The sequence below is a fragment of the Alexandromys fortis genome, unplaced genomic scaffold (genome assembly GCF_014885135.2).
Source record: "Alexandromys fortis isolate MF-2015 unplaced genomic scaffold, M_Fortis_MF-2015_v1.1 scaffold_206, whole genome shotgun sequence".
NCBI classification, from domain to species: Eukaryota; Metazoa; Chordata; class Mammalia; order Rodentia; family Cricetidae; genus Alexandromys; species Alexandromys fortis.
Window position 1 is genome coordinate 1,693,653 of NW_026068097.1, and position 22,867 is coordinate 1,716,519.

At 39.2% G+C, this 22,867-nt stretch overlaps 1 protein-coding gene across 2 annotated transcripts in view; it reads right to left on the reverse strand.

The window, feature by feature from the left end:
* Mtm1 (myotubularin 1) overlaps window positions 1-22,867 on the reverse strand; it is a 117,461-nt gene that overhangs the window by 25,967 nt on the left and 68,627 nt on the right. The window contains exons 1-5 of one of the 2 annotated variants that reach the window (XM_050123650.1): window positions 16,062-16,126; window positions 14,425-14,479; window positions 13,504-13,653; window positions 9,041-9,229; window positions 3,766-3,951 (exon numbers count right to left, since the gene is read on the reverse strand). In XM_050123650.1, the coding sequence (XP_049979607.1) occupies window positions 3,766-3,951; window positions 9,041-9,229; window positions 13,504-13,653; window positions 14,425-14,479; window positions 16,062-16,126 (645 nt within the window). Of the gene's footprint in view, window positions 1-3,765; window positions 3,952-9,040; window positions 9,230-13,503; window positions 13,654-14,424; window positions 14,480-16,061; window positions 16,146-22,867 lie in introns of those variants that run through there. The other variant, XM_050123649.1, reaches the window with a different exon arrangement.

The following is a 22,867-nucleotide window of genomic DNA, read 5'->3' on the forward strand; positions in this document are numbered from 1 at the left end:
ATATAGAGAGAGAGAGAGAGAGAGAGAGAGAGAGAAGAGTCAAGGAGAAGCCATGTAGCTGATGAAAAAGAAGGGCACACCAGAACCTTACTGGAAGGCTACAGCCTAGTGGTGATACATAGATTGATAAAAATGCGTTAATTTAATATGTAAGAGCTAGGTAGGAATACGTGAGAGTCATTGGCCAAACAGTGTTGTAACTAATATAGTTTCTGTGTGATTATTTGGGCCTGAGTGGCCAGGAAATGATGTCTACATACTTGTGCTTTGAAAAGAGAGTTTTTATGCTTCTATCAGGACAAACAATTGAATGTAATCAAAATGCAAAACCTATTCTTTAAAATTAATCATTAGCTGGGCGATGGTGCACGCCTTTAACTTAAGCACTCAGGAGGCAGATGCAGGTGGATCTCTGTGATTTTGAGGCCAGCCTGGTCTACAGAGTGAGTTCAGGATAGCCAAAGCTACACAGAGAAACTTTGTCTTGAAAACCACCCCCCCAAAAAAAACCCAATAAGTTATTAATAAATTGTTAAAATGAAAACAACAACAACAAAAGGCACCTCTGTCTTGGTCGATGAGTGTAGAGGGAGCTGCAAAAGTGAGGTAAGATGCCTCAGACAGATGCCATAGCTCTGCTCTCTGAGGCAGACGTGATGAAGCTCCGACCCAGGATGGATGTAGCCTAGAATCTTCCCGGTAAGCACACCTTGGGGTGCTACACTCATTAATAGAAATGGGCCAAGCAGTGTTTATATGAATACAGTTTGTGTGTTGTTATTTTGGGGCATAAGATAGCCAGGTGGCCAGGAACTGGGTGGCAGGAACGCAGCCTGCAGCTCCCTCTACAGAATGGCGCCCAACGTGGATAAATCAGTCCACAAAAAAGCCTGAGAAAGCTTGGGAAAGAATAGATTAAAGCATGTTTTCTTGGTAGCAACAATTTCTCGGGTGGGCTCTGCTTGCTAGAGGCAAGCAAGCACTCTCATCTAAGAGAGGCTTCCTGACTCAGCTTTAGCTGCAAAACCCTGCAGCTCTAAAGAGGTTCTGCCACAAAATACTTAAATGGTGTTGATGAAAAGCTGAACGCATGCTTTTTGGTTTTCAGCTGTAGCAGGAAAAAAGCTGCACCATTTAAAAATGCTGGCTTTCTGGGCTGTCCTGCCAGGGCAAACTCTGACTGTTTGAGGCAGGAGGGCCCACTACAGAGAGAGGACTTGAGTGTTGTCTGTGGACACACTGTTGCAGCTTGCTTGCTGGCAGGGACCTTGAAACTCTGTGGAGTTGTGGCAATGAACACGGCTCTGACAGGTACCTCAGCCACAAGTCTGGAAAGCTAAGGAATGGGCTAGATCTAGCCAGCAAAGCCACGGCTTTAATCCTACCTATATTGCTCAGTAAGTTAAAGGCTCATGTGGTCAGAAAAAAGAGAAAGATACAGTAAAGAGAGATTCAAAAGCAAAGAAAATTTCTGAATGGTTTACAGTGTGCTAAAAATATATGCAGGCTAAAAGTTAAAGTTCTTAAAGTAAAAAACAAAAAAAGGAAGAAAGAGAGTAGTTGGGTGTGGTAGTACAAACCTTTAATCCCAACACTTAGGAGGCAGAGACAGATGGATCTCTGAGAGTTCAAGGACAGCCTGGTCTACAGAGTTATTCCAGGACAAAGATATACAGAGAACCTGTCTCAAAAAGCAAAATGTTAAAAGTAAAAATAAATAAAATAGAGGTTAAAATAAAGCTGTACAAAGATGGAAAATACACAGAGAATATTGATACTGTATGCTATTATGCTCTCTTTGAATTGTTTGAATGCTGAGGAAAGAGCAACAGCTGCTAAAAGATACTTGTTTATAAATGCTGTTGAACTAATCCAAGATAGATATTTTGAAAATACCTTGACTTCAGAATTTGGATCTAAGGATATGATACTTTGGAAAAGAGTTTCTTCTTTTGTTTTCACAGAGGATGAGACCCTGTGGATTTCTTCTATTATGGACCACACCCTCCTGAAGGGTTACTGTGAACACCCTCAAAAAAATCACTTCACTCAACTGCTGACTGAGATGAATCTAGCACACAGATTATACCATGAAAGACCTAATTAACAGCAGCCACATTCAGCAGGAAGCAGTTTGGAGAGAAATAACTGAGCCCATATTCCCAAATATTGTTTATAAATGTTCTTTTACATTTAAAGGGGGCATGATAGAGATATGAATAATTTGCATTGGTATGGATTTGACTTAACTGATATAAATTTAAGGTCAATCTTGTTATATGTATATATTTTTCTGATATTGATTAAGGTATTGTGATGGTGTAGTTCATGTATATAGGTTGTTAATGGATAATCATTAATAATAGTCAAGCTTGTAGTTATGTTAGTTAGATTTTATAGATGTACATAGATATATTTTAGATAGACATTCTTCATATCTTTCAAAGACTACAGAATAGGACATTTAATGTTTTAATAACTTAGGGTTTTTCATTACAATGAGACACGTCTGCTCCTGGCAGCACCAATCTACTTCAAGAAGAAGATGGGCATCGAAGAGGCACCTTATTATGGAGTTTGATAGCCATTTGGGCAAGAAACTGCTCTTGCTTGGACTGTTGCATAAACTGGACACAGAGAGCCCGCAGAGAGAGGACTACTGAACTTGCCTAAAGGTGAGATGATCTTTCAGGGTTCCTGATTCATGAAAGAGTCTGCGAGACATTCTGCAGGACACAGCAGATAGTGACTGAACTGCCTTTGAAATTTACTGCTTCATTGAAATGTCTGCTGGAAACTATGGGTCTGTAGGCTGAAGATGGATACCCCAACGGTACAGAGGAACTTTGGGTGGCTGTCCAGGCAGTGAGATGTCTCTGTGATTTCTAGAGTTTTGTAAGTTGCTTCCTTCTCATTTACTTAGGTAATATTATATCCTTCTGGAGTCTTTGATGGAGTTGAAGAACAGATAGTTATAGTTGTTTTCCTTTGTTATGATAAAAGATAAAATAGATGTAAATATTGTAACTGTAATTCTTGCTTGATAACTGTTTTGTTATATGTAATTTTGTTATGTTAAAGTGAAAGCCTTTCCTTTTTGTTTAAACAGAAAAAGGGGAAATGATGGAGGAAGGTCATTGGTTAATTAATAAACTGCTTGGCCTCATATGTTAGAACATAGGTGGGTAGAGTAAATAGAACAGAATGCTGGGAGGAAGAGGAAGTGAGGCAAGATGCCTCAGACAGACGCCATAGCTCTGCTCTCTGAGGCAGACGTGATAAAGCTCTGACCCAGGATGGACATAGGCTAGAATCTTCCCCGTAAGCGCACCTTGGGGTGCTACACACATTAATAGAAATGGGCCAAGCAGTGTTTATATGAATACAGTTTGTGTGTTGTTATTTTGGGGCATAAGCTAGCCAGGCAGCTAGGCGCTGGGTGGCAGGAATGTAGCCCGCAGCTCCCTCTACAGATGAGTGATATACCTAATAAAAGTAGGATAGTAAATGGGCTATTTGTAAATAAACCTAAATGAAACTATTTACTACTGACAAGATTAGAAGAGAAAGCTCTATAGACTCTAAACATAACAGAGAACAATGTGAAATCTTCAATTCATGCAAGCAAATTATAAAAAAAAATCAAGAATCTTCTACTGCAGTTTCTTTTTCCACATGTAATTTTTGAATATTTGAGGAAAAATTTCATTTTCTTCAAAATAAGTACTCTTTTTTAGCTGCAAATATTTTTTAAAGTATACTTGCCTTGATATGTTCTAACCAATGAGTAGACTCCAAACTGGACAACCAATGAGATTCTTCAATGTTGGGATAAACAATGTCTTTCACTTTTTTTAAAGATTCACGCATAACGTGAATATTATGAATGTCTAAGAAAGAAAGTTCGGCGTTTTGATATGCATCATCACTTTCATATCCTCCTCCTGTTGCCTAAGAAACAATAAGTTTATAATCAGTTAGGCTTTCTATTTTATTAGTACCTTAGCCAAAATATCTCATAAATTATTTACTTTCAAAATTTTAATTCAAACCCCTCTAATTTAAATAGTTAATGTGATTTTTGACTTCCTATGCAGTACAAAGCCTCAACAACCTGTGTCATACTTTAAGTTAGAGAAAAATATGGAATGCTGGCAATTTCTTAAGGGGGGAACTGAATTCATCAAACAGTATTCCCTTTAAAATATTCTGTAACCATTGGTTCTTCTAGATCTGGAAAAGCAAGAACAGGTTGTGAAAAGTCCTCCTCCATCAATTTTGTTGATATCATTGTATTGTTTGGGGGAAGGGGTAGCCATACTAATGCAGTAGCAGGCACTGCAACATTGTAAGCATTCTCATAGGCTAAAATGTATTAGGGGAAATCAACTTTTGTAGGCAGACACAAGCCAACAGCTCAGCTTAACCCTCTCCTCACCACATGATCTGGGGCCAAACACTACCCTTGAAGCATCAGTGTCCTGTCTGTAAAGCAGGGTTCACTCCCTAGGTATAACAGGTTAAAAAGAGCCAACTCCTTTACAATGGCTAATAGAAGTCACCTTTTGATGAGGCTCTATGTTGCTGTGCTTTGTAATTTTACCTCTTACAGGAATGCTACAAGACAGATGTTAGTATCCACAATTTGCACTCTGGAAAGTAGAAACTAAGAGGTTTACTTATTCCAAAGACATGCAAGTAATAAATAGAATTTAAGACTGCTTTGATTTCAACATAGAAACCATTTCCATTGTATCCCAACTATATTTCCACTCTACAAACATCAAGCTACACATAGTGGGCCCACAAGAGTCTAAGAGGGACAAGATGGCTACCACCTACCATATGAAGCACAAAGCTTCATTGCTGTTGTCTTCGTGGCACTACATACTAAACTCAATGCCTTGTATATGCTAAGCAATTGTTCTACTATGAAATACTGAGTTCATTTGTACTAAGTGAAGTCCACTTGCCAGGGTGAACTTCAGTTAATCACCACAACAATGTGAAAAGTATCCATTTCCACAATGATGAAAAGAGACATTATGAATTTGTTTAGGAACGTGGCTGTACTTTCCTTAAAGGATTTTGAAATATCACGGGATAGGTAAATTTGGGCCCTTTAAGAAAACCTGAAAGAGATCTGAGATTTTTAAGAGGTACTAACTTTAGACTGCCTATAGGAGGAGCACAGGGAAGCAGGCTGACCGAGAGGAAAGCAGCATGCAAATGTGTCACCCGCACAATAGCCCTCTTTTTCTGCATATCAATGTTAGGAAGATAAGCCAGTAGCTAGAGCTGGAAAAGCAAAGCAAGCTGGGTCCCATGCCTCAGGCTTACTGTGTTAGGGGAAATCTCACAGAAAAAGGAAGGATATCACCTGAACTTCACACCTAAAAACCTATGTGTCAGGCCCGAGGCCTCAGTTTCCTAACTGAAAACATATTCAGGCATGAATGCTTCTTTTAAGCTTCATTTATAGATCATCAGCAATAAGTTAATGGGAAATGATCCCTTTGTTGATGATTTTTTTTTGATTTTTCGAGATAGGGTTTCTCTGTAGCATTTTTTGGTTCCTGTCCTGGAACTAGCTCTTGTAGACCAGGCTGGCCTCGAACTCACAGAGATCCACCTGCCTCTGCCTCCCGGGTGCTGGGATTAAAGGCATGCACCACCACCGCCTGGCTGATTTCTTTTTTTTCTTTTCTTTTTTTTTTTTTTTTTTTTTTTTTTGGTTTTTCAAGACAGGGTTTCTCTGTGCAGCCCTAGCTATCTTGGAATTCACTCTGTAGATCAGGCTGGTCTCAAATTCAGAGGTTTGCCTGCTTCTGCTTCACGAGTGCTAGAATTAAAGGCATGTTCCACAACTGTATGGCAGATTGTATTAAAGACAGGGTCTCACACTGTACCACAGGCCTGCCTAGAACTCACTATCTAGCATAGGCTGGCCTCAAACTCATTGCAATCCTCCTGCTTTTGCATTCCAAGTGCTGACATAATAGGTGTGAGCCACCACACCAATTTTCTATTTTCCCTTTTTAGTCATTGTTTTGTTTCTAATGTGAGTGTCAGATCTCCTGGAACTGGAGTTACAGACAGTTGCGGGTGCTGGGACCCAACTTAGTTTCTCTGGCAGAGCAGTACGTGCTCCTAATCACTAAGCCATCTCTCCAGCCCCTATTTGCCACTTAAAAAAGAGCTTTTTGTTAATAAATCAGTAGACGAATGTTATCACCTCCCTCTCTTTCTGGCTGTCCATACCTTGTGGAAGAAGGCTAGAGTTACTGGCATCTGCCTGGCAGTCGCTTCTGCAAACTGCAGGCACAGACCTGGCAAGTAAGAGCTGGGTTATTTTAGCTAGCTCTGCAAGCTTATATATAATGCAATGACATATTCACCCTCCCATAGACAGAGGGCCTGCACCTCTGCATGTGTGGCTGTTACATAATTATGGGGATTTTCAGAGATGCTTGACACTAGAGTTCCTTTCATAAATAACTGAGCATGATGTGTTAAAAAAAGCAAAATGAAAAAATACATGTTTTAGTCATTGCCAAAGTTTCTGGCAAAACCAGACATTAACACAGCTCTACTTTAATTCAGCACAGTGTTCTGCCCCAAAATAGAAACCGTGTGGTGCTAGACCTTCCCAACCCTGGGCTTTGTTTAATTGAAAATGATGTGATGTTGCCGATTACATCTAAATATCCACAAGGGAGGAACAATTATTAGGGGCCAAGAGAACAGAAGTCAGCAAGGGTAAAAATCAATTAGTCAAGCACAGACTGTGTTCCCGAAAGTTCAAATTCTCCATCTCTGGTTACCTTTGAAGTCTTCCCTTTGGTTTTTCTTTCTTCAACAAAAGTGAACAACCCAAATTATCTAGAATGTTATAAAGTGCCAAGGGCCTGTTGCTATGGATATAGACAACTAGTGGAAAGACAGAGCTGGGAGGAGAGGTTTTAAGAATGACCCAGAGTGCTTTAAAGTTTAGGTGTTCTAGTTTTTTTCCTTAATAATTTTCCTCTTCTCATTCCTAAGAGGACTAGAAACAGAGGCTTATTTTTCCAGTATTAAAAAGGCATTTAAGAATTCTGTTGCTATAATGAACTTTAGAGTTTAATATAACTAAGGTATTCATCTCACACACTTTAATATTTTAAAATATTCTTTCTAAATACTTTATTTTAATGTTACATTATATCTATTTCAGGCTAAATAAGTACATGGAAATATTGTAGTTTATACATGTGATCGCCCTGAATTATATATGAAGGATAATGGGATTCAAAATATATAAAATTAAGGATAATTTGAGAAGATATTGAGATTTAATTTCCTAAATCCTTTGCTTATAATTCCTAATTGACTTACCAATTCAACTTCATGACTGTTTTACCTAGAAGTTTGAAATTATTTCTCCATAAACTCCAACTGTGTTAACAAATATCTCATCTAAAGCAAACATGAAGCCAGGGCAGGCAGCCCAGGATTAAAGGGGTAGGACAGCTGAGGCACAGACTGAGCAGAGCCGAGCACCCCCACCCCCCCACTCACAGTCTAACACACCCTAGGGGAAAAAGGCTTCATGCACATTCCATTTCAGAAATTGCTGCATCTATCTGGGCTGCTCAAGGACTTGCTTTGCTTTCAAGTTCTTATGATGGGTTCTGAATAATTGAAGATGTCAGATAAATGACCTTGGGATGAGCAAAGCATTAAAGATGATGAAATTTAAGTCTATAGCTAAAGAGAATAAATCTGAAAGACAGAATGTGGGAGTGAGCAACTTGGACAGACTTACCTGTGAGCATTTGTTAACAACACAGGGAAAGATGGGAGAATCAAAAACACAAAACCAGAAACAAGGCAAGGTAGTTTAATTTTAGTATTTGAGAGGCTGAGGTTGGAGGATTGTCATAAATTCTAAGCCAGACTAGACTAAACAGTGAGACCCTCACATAAACCAACCAACCAACCAACCAACCAAACAAACAAACAAACAAACAAACAAACAAAAACACAAACAAGCCATTAAAAGGCAAACAACTCCTTTTCCCCGAAGCCCCTGAAGCATGGTAGGCCTGTCATCACTTATAAAGGGCATAGAGCTTCTTTTTAGAACAGCTTCTGGGGTAACACCATACAGTCACTGATGCTTACAGTGATGACCCTAATCCACTTGAAGTATATTTCACATACTCTGTTTCAAAAGGCAAAAAGTGAATTAAGATTTATATTTTGAAAAACTCAACTTCTGTGTTGGTGATTATAAAATTCATACACGGATCTACTCATTTCTTTAACTATCTTTTATAAATGATAGTTTATGGGTACAGATGGTATACACAAGGAAGTCTTCAGATAAAATTATAAATTTAAGATTTTAATAATAGCAGCTTCTCACAATTCCTGAAGATACCCCACCAGTTCACACAATGAGTAGCTACAGCCACAAGGGATTCAAAGACTACTTTTGCATAAGACTCTAGGACAAAGCCACTTTCATTACAGTTCTAGACATGCCATTTAAGGAAGGCTTGCTTTGGCTTGTATTGGCTTGTTCATTTTGTGATTTTTAGCTCTCTGCTTGTTTTCGACAGGATCTCAATGTTTAGTCCTGGCTGGCTTGGAAATCATGACAATCCTCGAGCTTTAGCCTCTCCAGTACTAAGATTATAGGCTTAAACTACCTAGGATCCTCCTGCCTCTGTCTCCTTGGTGCTAGGATTATGGGTGTTACAGGTGTATATGACTAGGCTTAAAATTCATAATATTTCTTTTGTTATTGTTCATTCATTCACTTTTTTGGAGAGAGAGCCTAATGTAAGTTAAGTTAGCCTAGAACTCATTATGCAGCTGAGGATGATCTGATTTACCCACCTCCATGTTCCCAGTGCTGGAATTACAGTTATGTGCTCAGTGAGAACGTGACTTAAAAAATTACATAAAAATTCAAAATAAATCCACATTATGGGAAAACCATTCATGGAAAACACTGCAGATCATATTAAGTTAGGTGTCCATTGACTGCACTCACCTTGTTGGCCACTGCATTTACACTGGGTCGTGCATCATAAATCGTGAGCTTAGAAAGCTGTCTGTTAGTTTCCCTGATCACATCCAGATATTTTTCGTCATCTTTGTTTCTTTTTCCACTCATACCGACCAGAGGCTGACTGCAGCGCATAATGACCATCTTGTTTTCTGGATGAATCCATGACAGTACCTACGGTTAGTTCAGAAAGTTTAATCTAGCGAGTCTCCAGAAGTCATTAGAACTGACAATCATGAAACAGCATACTTGCTCACTAGTCATTTTCACTGTGCATGGCATCAGAACACATACATTTAACACAACTTCTCAGAAACAATCAGAACAGTCAGTTTTACCAGCCTTTCTTTTAAAATTAACACTATAAATTGATGCTTACCACAATAAAGCTGAATTATTGAAAGGATGTATAAACCGATTGCTAGCACTGGAATTTGGTAGCTTGTGCTGTCCTTGTTATCACATGAAAACAACTTAAACAATAAGTGAAGGGTAAAGGCAATCACTGTATTACCCATAGAGGTGACTTATGTCTACCAGTCCTTTTCCAATGGTTCTGATCTTAGAATGCAACAAAGGAGGAAGAAAATACAAGGGAAGCAAAGAAGGATTTGGGCGGCCAGGAGAGCTACCACTCTCCACCATGAAGTCTGGATCCCAATGCCTAAAAGGGCGTATGTGGCCACCCTCAGAGTCAGTCTTCAATTGATTGGCAAGCCTAGACCATGTGATGCTGGGCTTCTTAGCTCACTCAAAGCATATGAAAGTTTGCACATAAATAGTAGCTGATAACATAATGTCTTGAAAAGTACTGAGCTGGATACTGCAGGTACTTCTGAAGATGTGGGGAGGCCTAGTTTTCATTTTCATTTTCCTTAGTTTCCTTACAGTTGGATAGTGGACAGTAGTACTTAACTGATACTTCAAAATGATTCAAGTGCTTCCAACACAAAGCAATGATAACTATCTGAGGTGATGGATATGCCAGTTAGCTTGATCTGGTCAGTACATATTATACATATTATATATAGCTTGAGTTAGTCAGTACATGTTTTATATATATACATATATTTGCATATATATGTGTGTGTATATATATATTGTTATAGTACACTGAGTCCTATAATATGCATAACTACAGCAGTGTGGCACTGAAAAGTCAAATGTGAATGTTTATGAATATGAAGGATATACAGAGAGCAATCAGTTCTCCTGTGGTGCTACCCTCAGGCACTGAACTTATGACCCTCCCTGGTCAGATGGAGAGAATAATAATGACCTCAGATGGCTTCTGGGAGGACAAAAGAAGAATGACCATAAAGTATGCAATAAATGTGAGCTCACATTAGCTTCTAGAGGCAGGCTCCAGAGCCAGCAAAATCAGTTCCAAAAATGAGGAAACGCAAACACAAAGATGAAACAATAAAACCATTTGGGCTCACTTAATATAAGATAAAATATTCTGATGACTTTGAAGTTATTCCTCTATAATGGCAAGTAACATACATAGATGCTTAACAATACAGTTTTATTATGATGCTGCAAGTTTCTCACTTCTGAAAATTGTCACATTATATTAAGAATGTATGTTTATTCCAATGCTAGAGATCTGGCCATGCCAAGGATGCTCATACCTTGGGAAATTCACTGGCCTACCTTAAAATTCCATCTTCTATCACACAGCATGGTTCTCAGATCTGTCAACTGGTATGGGAGCTCCTTCTATATATGTGTTGTTTTTATTGGTTAATGAAGAAAGAAATTTCAGGGCAGAACAGAGCAAGGCAGGGAAAACTAAACTGAATGCTGGGAGAAAGAAGGCAGAGTCCATGTAGCCATGAACAGATGAGCCAGAATCTTGCCGGTAAGCCACAGTCATGTGGTGATACACAGATTAATAGAAATGGGTTAAATTAAGATGTAAGAGCTAGCCAATAAGAAGCTAGAGCTAATGGGCCAAGCAGTGATTTAATTAATAATGGTTTCTGTGTGATTATTTCAGGGCTGAGTAGCTGGGAACAAACAAGCGGCCTCCTCCTACAACAGCCCACCTACTTCCAATGGCTTGTATAAGACTGTGCTCGTATGAATCCTGTCATGGGTATACTCATGAGGCCCACTGAGGATTTATAGGCAGTCTACAGGAGCTAGGGGACAGTGGCTCATTCTGGATTTACTTTTTGTGCATGCATGTTTTACCTGTATGTATGTCTGTGTACTACACACATGTCTGGTTCCTTCAGAGGCCACAAGGGGTGCCTGATGCCATGGAATTGAAGTTAGAGATTGATGTGAGCCACCATATAGTTGCTGAGAAGCAAAGCCTGGTCTACTGTCAAGAGTAGCTTGAGCTATTTTTTTTTGTTTTTTTTTTTTTTTTTGAGACAGGGTTTCTCTGTAGCTTTGGAGCCTGTTCTAGAACTAGCTTTTGTAGACCAAGCTGGCCTTGAACTCACAGAGATCTGCCTGCCTCTGCCTCCTTCTACCATGAGACAGGTGGATCTCTTAAGTTTGAGGCCAGCCTGGTCTACAGTGTGAGCTCGAGGACAGCCAGAGCAGTTACACAGAGAAACCCTGTCTCAAAAAAACCAAAATAAATAAATAAGTAAATAAACAGAAGATATATTGCTAGGGAAGAAAAGTAGTCTGGGATCCAAATTAAAGGATAGTTCAGTATTAGTTCTCAATAAGTGGCAGGGTAGTTTTTGCTTACCAGTGTTTTCTAAGTATCTCAAATGAGTATATATCACTTATCCATTAACAGCATCTATAAAATTAAGACAAGTCTGCTTGTTTGAGAAAAGGAATACATATCCATTAACATAAATATAACGCAAGTGTATGAGTTCACTAACCAATGGTATTTTATTATCATATGTACCTGATTTGTGTTTAAGTAATTATTACCAATTATTTTTGTATTTTTATGTTTGTTGTTAAAGGACTACATAATACTTGTATTGCCCATAACTGGCATATCCATTTTCTGGACAAATGTTCTGAGACCTACTGTCAAGAGTCACACAATCAGAAGGTATTCTAGAAACAGCATATGACCAGGCTTATAATACATAACCGATCACTATAAAATTAATATAATGGCTTGCCCTTAATATTTTTTTAAGAAAAATAAGTAAGTAACCTCACAAAGAGAAAAACAACATGTTCATTATTTTTCCTACACTGTACTCTCACTCATGAAGAGCAACAGAGACTACAGGATCATGATGGTAGACTGAGATCAATGGCTTAGGCCCAACTGTCTCATTTTTTGTCCTGTCCCATACGCCACGAAAAACACAGACAGACAGACATAATCTTTTACACAGCAGATGCTCAATGAAGGCTAAATAGTGGCACAAACCCATACATACTAGCCCAGTCCTCCATTCCTGGTATAGGCAAAGCATATACCAAAAGACAAGTGTCTGGTGTCACAGTAGTATAGTCTGCTTTTCTACTACAGAAAAACATGTCCAAGTGGAATATAAGAAGACAGAACTTCTAACTCTAGCTTCACATTCTAACAAAATGAGTTAAAGAACATACTTTCAAGTCCAATTTGATCAGGAAAATATGAAAAGACACTAATCAGAGAAGCAAGAGAATTTAAAAATTAAAATTCCTCATAGGCTGACAATACATGAAGTTTTTCCAAAAAATATCCTTTTAAGGACAAGAATGTCTACACTTAGAAGTCAAAGGCAAGGTGACATTAAATCTTAATTTCTTCAACCACTGTTTTTTTTTTTTAAATCTACTAATTCGAAACAAAACCCAATGTACTTATTATGACAGCACTTGAAAATTAACAGGGGAAGAAAAAAACAATCTCTAAATTTTTAGTCAATAAAATTTATGCACCTAGTAGAAAGTATGACATGTCCATAAATATTTAAGGACTGAAAAAGAACTTTGTGAGCTAGGTTCAGTGACATGGTAGCATAATATCTGGAATAATCTGTACTTGACTCCAGTTTGTTAAGGGGATGGAGGCAGCCTGCAAACAGGATGCAGATAAGCACATCCCGGAGGCGGCATAAAAAGCCTGAACTAACACACATTCGAATAGTCGGGTCTTTTCGTTGCTGCACACTTCACCCGACAGTTAGCAAGAGCCTGCATCTTGTCAGGTCCTGTGCCATAATGATGACAGTAACCAAGAGCCTGACCTTTCTTCCCTACATCCCGGAGTTAAAGTGTACCATTCTCACTGGTACTCTCATTTAGAGCTCTTTCCCTGCCTTCCTTCTACACCCTGGATTCAAGACTCCTAGAAGGCAGGTGTTCGTTTTCTCCCATTTCACAAGGTGCTACACTTGCAGTAGGAACTTGATAATTACTCCTCAGAATGAAAGTCGGGAACAAAAATGCTCTGTGAAATACAGGACTACAGTTCTCATGAAAGAAAAGGCGTTCTCTGGGGGGAAATGTGACAGGGTACTCACAGGAATCCGATTTCGGGATCTAAAAATTGCAACTCTCCTGAGGTCATCATCTGAGGTCCGATAAGGAACCACCAAAAGAGCGGGGTATGTGTCACACAGTTCATAGCACTTATTAATAAAAGTTATCCTCCAATGGCGATCGGGCAGCCCCTGCAGGACAAAAGAGAATGTAAGTCAGCATGAAATGGCTTTATCTCTGCATCATCTGGGCTCTTTCTTTCTTCTAACATTATGAGTGCATGCCTCTTTGACCACAGAGTGATTGGCAGCCTACCTATTTACAATAAGGATGTCAAATCAATAATTCAGACAACATGAGAACATGGACAAAACACTGGTCGATTCCAGAAACTGAACTATCTCTCATAACTATAGGCTCTATGGAATTTGATGTCTTCCTTTATTTCATGTAGACATATTCTTTAATCCTTGTGCAGTACAGATAAGCCTATTTCATCTCCTAGCCATGCACCCCTCCCCTTCCATTCCAAAGGAAAGTGCCATGGGCAGTGTTAACCTATGTCTACGTGAGGGTAGCAACTTCCTCTCCCTGCTCCAAATAAGAGAGAATGATGCAGTCTGCTCCCAAGTGGAAAGAGGGTAAGACCATGAGAAAAAGCACTGGGGGGGGGGTGGAGGGTAAGGAAACCCTTCTGGGAAAGCTCATTTCGCCACCTCCGATAAGTTGTTTAAATGAAGAGGCTAGAGACCCAGGATCACTCGGTAACTTGTGTGAAGAGTGAAGTCAGTAGTATTTTAAGCAGACTGCTAGTACGATAGGGAGACACAGACGTCACCCCCGCATCAACTATGAACAATAACCAGAGGTGGTGGAATATTCTTTCCCCATACTCACAAATGCACAAGTACACACATGAACATGAGCTAGGTGGGTGTTTGCTTTGGGGACAGACATTGTACCTGTTCTTTAGGTCTGGCCCTATGTACCATGACCAAACAGATGTTGAGTCTGATGCTGAGTCCAATTAGAGAGTTTTAAGTCCCATCAGAAAGTTATAAGAAAAAAAAGATTGAATATAATGGCAGTCTATATAACAAAATACCTACAGAAATTCATCTATGCATGCAATTCTTAAAAAACAGATTTTTTTTGGTTTCAAGCTAGAAGCTCAAACTAAAGGAAAGTGTTACTATTGTCAACTAAAGACAAATAAGGTAAGAGAGTTTCCTAATAATATCAGAGAGACTTGTTTCTAAAGCATGAACAATATTCTAATGGTCTTTCATCTCAGTAGTCAGTCTAGAAGAGAGGCCATGAAAAGGAGAGCTACACACCCTTTGAAAACTCAGTAGACTAAAGCCGAGTCACAAGCTCCCTGCTAACTATATTCTAGAGCGAAACCCCCCTTCTCCGACCCCAGGGTATTGCTGATGGAGGTGCGAGCCACTGACCAAAACTGAAAATGGAAGTCAAGCAGGGTCATGGTGGTCAAGTGGTGGCTGGGAAGTTCTTCACAAGCTTAGGGTTCTCGAATAGCACTTTGTGTTCACTTGCTTTTCATACAAAGCAACTTGCCTTAATTTGATTATTGAAAGCTCATTTCATAACATTTCCAAATTATTTTAAGAACCTCATAGAAGAAATATGAAAAATTCCATTGCAAAACTTGTAGCTGTACCACAGAATTGGTTATATTAGAGGTCAAATTGTGGTTTTGTTACATAATATGCTTGTTTGTGACATTCTTTACAAAAGTTCTAGAAGACATTTTCCCTTAGTCTGTGCAGGGTGTGTATGACATGTGCATGCACATGATGCACCTGTACATACTAGTGTTTATATTTGTATGCACACATGCAAAAGCCAAATGCTGATGTCAGCTCCCTTCATACATTCTTCTCTAGCTTATCTTTTGAAACAGGAACCTTGCTGAACTTGGAGCTCAATGATTGGCTAGACTGGCTCAGGCCAGAGAACCCCTAGGATCTTCCTGGATCTTCTTCCGGAGCTGGGATTACAGGTGTAGGCTGCCACATTTAGCTTTCTCCAAGGGTTCTGGGATCCAAGCTCATATTGTCATGCTGCAAAAACTTTACTTATGGAGTCATTTCCCTAGCCCAAAGTTCATGTTCTTATTATAACAAATGAACATACATGCAGGTGACATTTACATGAATATATTAAAACTATGTGGATATTATATATTAATTGTAAGAATAAAGTTCTAACTCATTTGATTCTGTAATTCAGAACATATATAATTTAAATAAAAAGATCAGTAATATTTAAGCTTATACATACACACACAGAGTAATGTATATTTAACTCATTTCATAAACACCACAAAATGGATGTTCCTCATCTAGGAAAGGAAGCAGAACTCAGCCATTCAGCTTTCAATGTGGCTTTCAGAATGAGCTTGCTAGATACAAAAGGAAAATAATGAACAATATTTTACAAAATGAGGATGATACCACAGCCATGAACAGATATTAGGTAATGCTTTTATTTATTCTAAGACGATGACTAACAATATCATGTCCCTATGCATGTTTGCAATTCAACACACTCCAGACAACAGTATTTATCGACTTACCTGCCTTCTGTATTCTGCAAGTGGATTATAAACAGTCCACCCATCCACATTAAACTTCTCTTCATTTAAAAATGCAAACAATGGCTAAAAAGGGCCAGAAACAAAGGAATTTAGAGTTCAGTGTGAAACAATAGTCTATTAATAGTTCATACTTTCATTTTCCCAAAATAGATTTCAAAGATTTGCTAACCATGAAATTTCAACTCAACTTGAGACTTACAACAAAGAAACAACTGTAGAAAATTCAAATCAGCTTTATATTAACTTTTATCTTCAGGAATAATTACTTTTGAAACCTCAATTTTCTATGGCAACAAACGTCACTTGTTTTTAACCACACACATACACACATACCAGATTTCCAGACTAAAAAGTACCCATGAATTTTAAAAATTATTATCAACTGAGCACTTGAAAGTCACTACAAAAAATAAGAAATCCAAGAATGATTATTAAATAGTGTACCTGCCTCAAGAGACTGTCATGACATGTTTATCTATTTAAAAAGAGACAGAAAATTAAGAAACTTTTAATTAACTGCTCTCTATGAATTCTGAATCAATATTCTGGCCTCTGAAATGACAAGATTCTGACCTCTCAAGGCACTATTGATAAATTTCCTAGCTTCAAATACCATCTGTCCTCCAGTGACCATTCTAGTCCTTGCTCTGGAAGTGGCTATCTAAGTGTCAACTCCGTAACACCCCAGGTACCTCAAAGGCATGAGCTGGGAGTGAGGGTGACTCTAAGGCTAATACCACAAACCAAATCCTTGCCTCCACCTCAGCAGTCCAGTTCTTCCCAGTGTCTTCAGGTTAGTCGATGAGAACCCCATCCTCCTGGGTTACTGTGCTGCCAGTCTCAGCACCAGCTCCTACCCCTCTGCTCACCACGGGAACTCGGAATTACTTTCATTTTCAACTATTAGCTCTAAGATCAGAGCAACAATGCTATAACATTAAGTTAGGTCAAGGCATTACCCTGCCACAATCATCCCATGCCTTCCCATTTGGCTCATGGCAAAAGTTGAAGTCTTTCTAATGGCCCACATGGCTGTCTGCCATCTGGCCACTTCTAGATCCTCTATACATAGTTACTAAAACAGAGCTTGGTCCAGAACAAGTATTTTTGACTGAGGAGCACAGTGAATACCTGAAGCCCCTGCAAATCCTGGAGATGTTGTGACTAGATGCTTGTCCAATAGGCATCTATTTCCCTATCCACTTTCTTCTGTTAACTACTCTGAATGCCAGTGCCCCTTTCCCCACATTACATGGAATTTCTGGAAGAGTCTTTGCAGCAATAGTTTTATTTTAGGGTAAAATCTGATCACCAACATGCTGGAACCCATTGTCTTTTTGATTTTTTCCAAGTATGCAACACACTCATGCACTCTAACAGTGTCAGACCTAAGTGTCATATTACATACTGGGTAGCATGCATCTCACATATTAGTCATGGCATGGACCACCTAAGAAACTGATCAAGGCCCCAGCCTGATACGGAATTAATGCTTAAGTTTTCGATGCTAGTGGGAAGAAGAAATGAGGTCTGTTAATGGATATTTATCTCAGACTTTGGCAAGAACAGCACTAAAATGTGCAGTGGACTTCTCTAGTCATAAGCAGAAAATCTGGCACACAACTAAGCAGTCTATTGGTGACATATCATCACGCTGAACACCTGATACCATCATAGTCAGTATCTGGGGTGGGTAAATCCTCACTATCCCTGAATGCTAGGCTCTGGGCAGAGCTGTAGATGGCACATAATTTGAGAATTAAGGATGTGTAGCTACACACTTTGTAAGAAAACAGTTTTTGACTTCTTGAAATAAGTTCCTGACTCCTGCATGACTTTAGGAGCTCACCTTTACTTCTCTGAATCTCTCTCATGAAGCATAAGTGAACATGAAACCACTTTCAATACAAATGCTATTTCTGAACCAATGGCTTAGATAAAGTTTCTCCTAGAGAAATCAACTGTAGGAATGTTTTTAATAGGCCAGTAGCACTTTCTAGGCACATTACTATTTCTTAATCTTTGACAGCAACACTTACTTGTTGCCTTGGGCATTCCTTGATGTATCTTACATGAATATTATTGCAAAATTTTCAGAAGAGTAAAGGTTTATGGTCAAAATTGCCACCATCTCTGTATTTCCCTTAATACCTTGGGCTAAAGAAAAATCAACATACAGGCAATGGTATTTTTTTTTTGTCATTAGTACAAAAACAAGACAAGGCCTCCATCAGCTCTCTATCAGATGGCCTTTCTCAAGACATTGCTTCTACAATGACACTTCACAGTGTGCACTGGGTCACAGGAGTATGCAATCTGCAGCTAATACATGTGTTGCACAATAGCTATCAAAGAGGCTAACACATTTGTAGGTCACCCTGTCTCAGTGTCAGGTCTCACTCTCCCTGTGGAAGGCAGCAAGCAAAGAGCTCCTAGTTCACTCTGAAACTAGGAGCCACGCTCGTACTTCAAATACTTTGGAAAAAAACATTTTAATCACATAATTGCTAAAATTTCTCTTCAGGAAGTTATATAAGCATCACGTGTGATGCTGTATCTGAGCTTGGGGTGGAAAACAGTAGAAGCTTAAACCACTATTTTCACCGTTCCAACAAATTATCTTTTAATTATAGGGAAACATCCTTTAAAAAGCATTCCATAAACCATTTGTCTCAAGTGAAGCAACCATTCTAGAACAACAGATGCTTATAGTTCTCAAAGCAGAACATACTGGGACTTTTTCTAGATGTTTTTCTTTTTTTCCTTAAAGATTTAGATAGAGAAAGAAGCAAGAATCTTACAATGTAAGCTCACTGCTGCATAACATGAAGGCAAATAACTACAGAAAATAAAACAAGTATTAAGCAGGAAATCTAAGTTAACAACATCCAAATCCATACACCAGTATATCACTAAAAAGTACAAAGTCCCCCACAAGTGGTAACTTATTACTAACTCAAGTTCCTGTCTGAAAAACATTTAAACCTGAAGTTAATGGGTTACCTAACTTGAGATTTTCAGCTAGCATTTTATTTTCTACTTTAGATAATACATTTTAGAGTTTTGAGGTCATTAGCATCTCATTAGTGAATTGACATTCCCAAATATAACCTTGGTGGGTCTGGTTTTGCCTCTCCATCTGAGAAGCGATGTCTCATTGAGAGAACATAACCAGGCCTAGAGCACTTTCTATTCCAAGCATCAAGCAAGCAGTGCCATTTGCTTAGTAGGTGAGGATGCAGCCCACTCTGTAATTTGCCACATACCCAGGTGAGGATGATATCTACTCTTTTGACTGTTTAAGCACTGATTCAACTTCTTTGCCCATGGAAAACTCAAAAAGGATTCGGTCCTAGCCTAGTTTTTGCCAGGAATTGGTGATGTGCTGTTTGTACCTTCCTCCTGGGGTATGGGTTTTCCCAACCAGGGTTCTTCCTTAGAACTGGGGTATGTTTGGCAGGTCCACTTCCAGACACCCGTGTCCCACCTTACATCTGTAGGTTTTTAAGAGCTAACTTCCCTCCTACCCTGGTTCTAGAAGGAAAGGTAGCCTCTAGCAGAATGCTTAAGAATCTGTATGTAGTCAAGTTATTTGAGCAATGGTTCTTAGTCAAAGTTAGAACCATGGGATCACAGATTTACAGAGAATGGGAAGGGGGACTCCATGCAGCCTTCAGCTAGTTTCTCTCAATAACATTTTATGTAAGAGAACAATGTCAAGATTGTGCCAGGATATTAGGAAAGCCAGGCCTGGCCCAGGCCTCAGCAGGTACACAGGTTTTTCCTTTGTTTTACCCTCTATTGATATTTGGGCATGCCATCACTTCCAGTACCTACTAGTCAAGCTGTGAGACTAACAAAAAGAGCATATGCATGTTTTTCCACATTAAAAATAGCACAATGTAACATTTGAAAAATGTTAAAGGACAAAGTTGAGATGAAAATCTCCTATTTTGCACCAGGGAAAAACAGCTTGGACATATAGAATATAACTTGTCATTTTCATTTAGCTACATTTAGCATTGTTGTGTCTTGGGGGGAAAGCTCCAAAATAACAACAGATTCTGGCTTTTTGCTTAGCCATTATTTTAAAATGGCACCTATATAAAGATTTGCTTAAATCATGTAGATAAGTTTTTAAAAACTCATTATAAGTTAGCATATAAAGTAATGGGTTTCATTATGGTATTTTACTCCATGTATCTTAATTTTAGACTGGGTGTTTAAATTTTTATTGAGCTGTATAAATCTCCTCTGATTGACTGGGGTTTCCTCCATCACATGAGACCTCTTCTTCACACAGACCTGTAGTGTCATCTCAGAACTGGATGTTTGAGAGTCAGACTGATGAAGGCTCAAAATGATCTCAAATAGAAGACAGTTTCATGGAAATCATGTCTGCAGTATTTGGGAGCCTGGGTGTTGTGCAGTGGTGAGACTGATTGCCTACACGTGCAAATCCTTAGTTCCAGAAGAACAAAGAAAAAACAGTAGTCTAGTGGAGACACTGAGGAGCTCTGTATACTTCTAAGTGCCTTCAAATGACCTGACCATCCCACAGAAACACATGGATGCTTAGGAAGATCAGCTCCTTTGAAAAAGTAGATAGATTTATTTCTCTGAATATCTAACCTCAAGATTCTAGGCAACTACTTACTAAGTGGTTTTTTTTCTGACATTTTCATTTCTGTTTTGGTGGAGGGGTTGATTCTTTTTAGACAAACACGATATTATTTTAGAACCTTAGCTTGCCTGGAATTCTTTATGTAGATCAGGATGGACTCATCTCTTGGTAATCCTCCTGCTTCAGCCTCTCCAGTGCTTAGATGACAGGTATACATCTATGCCTGAGTTTTGCTCCATTTTAACAGGAATTTATTGAACCATTTTACCATTCTACCATTTTAGGGTCTACAATGTCCTTATTTGTACCTTTTAGATTACACTTAAGAAACAAGGCTATTTCATTTCAGAAAATTTTTCATGAAAGTCTGAAGAAGAACCCCCACATTTAAAGAGTATTAATACTTTGAGAATTTAATACAATACATTTTAAGCATCTTAATTCCCCTTCTCCAATTTCTCCCATTTCCCTACCCTGTAACTTTTTACTATTTTTTTAAGTTATCACAAGCAATATTTGTTGTCCAAACACTCTTGGCTGTGAGTCTTGCCCTGTAGCATGGGTTGACCTATCAGTGGTCACACCCTAAAAGAAGACAGACTCTCCCTCACCCAGCAGCTATCAGATGCCAAGACCTCCTCAGCTAGGAGTGGGACACATCATGCCCACATCTCGGCCTCCATCCTCGGATTTAGTTTGCCTGGGGCTTGTGCAGCTGTCCTTTTATGTCCGGAAAACACAGTTTTCATCTAGTTGTTTACCACCTCTTAGAATCTTCAATCCTTCTGTAAAGATCCCTGAACTTAGGGGTGAAGGTAGAGACATCCCATTCAGGGCTGAGCAGAGGACAGTGTTTTATTTTCTGCACACTGGCCAGTTGTGTGTCCCCATGTTACTGCCATTATTATTCCTATTATAAGAGGAAGAAGGTTTTCTGGTGAGGGTCGGAGGATGCACTAATCTATGGGTCTAGCAATAAGTCAGTAGGAATTTTTTTGCTACTACTATGTTCATTTAGCAGAATATAGTCTTAGTTTCTCCCCTGGGACCTATGACCTATTACGTCACTGGTGTCTGGTCCAACAGCCATGCCAGATATGGCCTCTATCTTGTGCAGCTGACTTTGGATTCAATCACAAGGAGCATGGTTAATCTGATAACATTTCTACCACTATTGTATCAATGAACAAGTCTTGCCAGTCCAGTCCAGTGATTACTGTAGCTCATAGGGTTCATAGCTGGGTAAGGTTGATGATTACTTCTCTCTTCCAGTGGCATGTGTAGCACCTTCCAGTACTATGAAAACCAGGCACTCTTGCTCTCTCTCTCTCTTTCACACACACACACACACACACACACACACACACACACACACACCACACCACACACACACCACCAAACACATATGCACACAATGAATGATTTTTAAAAAGAAAAATAGCCGGGCTGTGGTGGTGCACACCTTTAATCCCAGCACTCAGGAGGCAGAGGCAGGTGGATCTCTGTGAGTTTGAGGCCAGCCTGATCTACAAGAGCTAGTTCCAGGACAGGCTCCAAAGCTGCAGAGAAACCCTGTCTCAGAAAAAAAAAAATGATGAAACAGGTTCTGCAAGCTTTGGCATGCCTTTTACCATAGTATCATCTATTCCTAGCACCCTTCTACATATACATGGCCCTTGGCAACAAGCCCCTGCCTTGGAAGTCTGGCTTCTTTACATTACACACCACTCATTCAGTTAGGCCTAACCTGGTTGGTGTTTCTCTGCTCATCTTTCAGTATTTCCTCTTCTAGGAAACCCTTTTATGAATGTTCCCATGAGATCTTGTGTACCACTCTACTATATGCATTTGCTTGTCTACACCTGATATGAAATACTCTTCTGGATGCTGTTCATGTTTTATTACCATTGCTTAATAAAGAAGCTGTTTTGGCTAATGGGATGGTAGAATATAGCAAGGTGGGAAATCCAAGCAGAGATAGAGGAGGAAAGAAGGTGGAGTCGGGGAGATGTCATGTAGCTGCCAAAGGAGTAACATGCTGGCACCAGTAAGCCACAGCCTGGTGGCAATACAAAGATGAATAAAAATGGGTTAGTTTAAGACAAAAGAGCTAGCTAGAAATATGCCTAAGCCATTGCCCAAACAATGCTGTAATCAATAA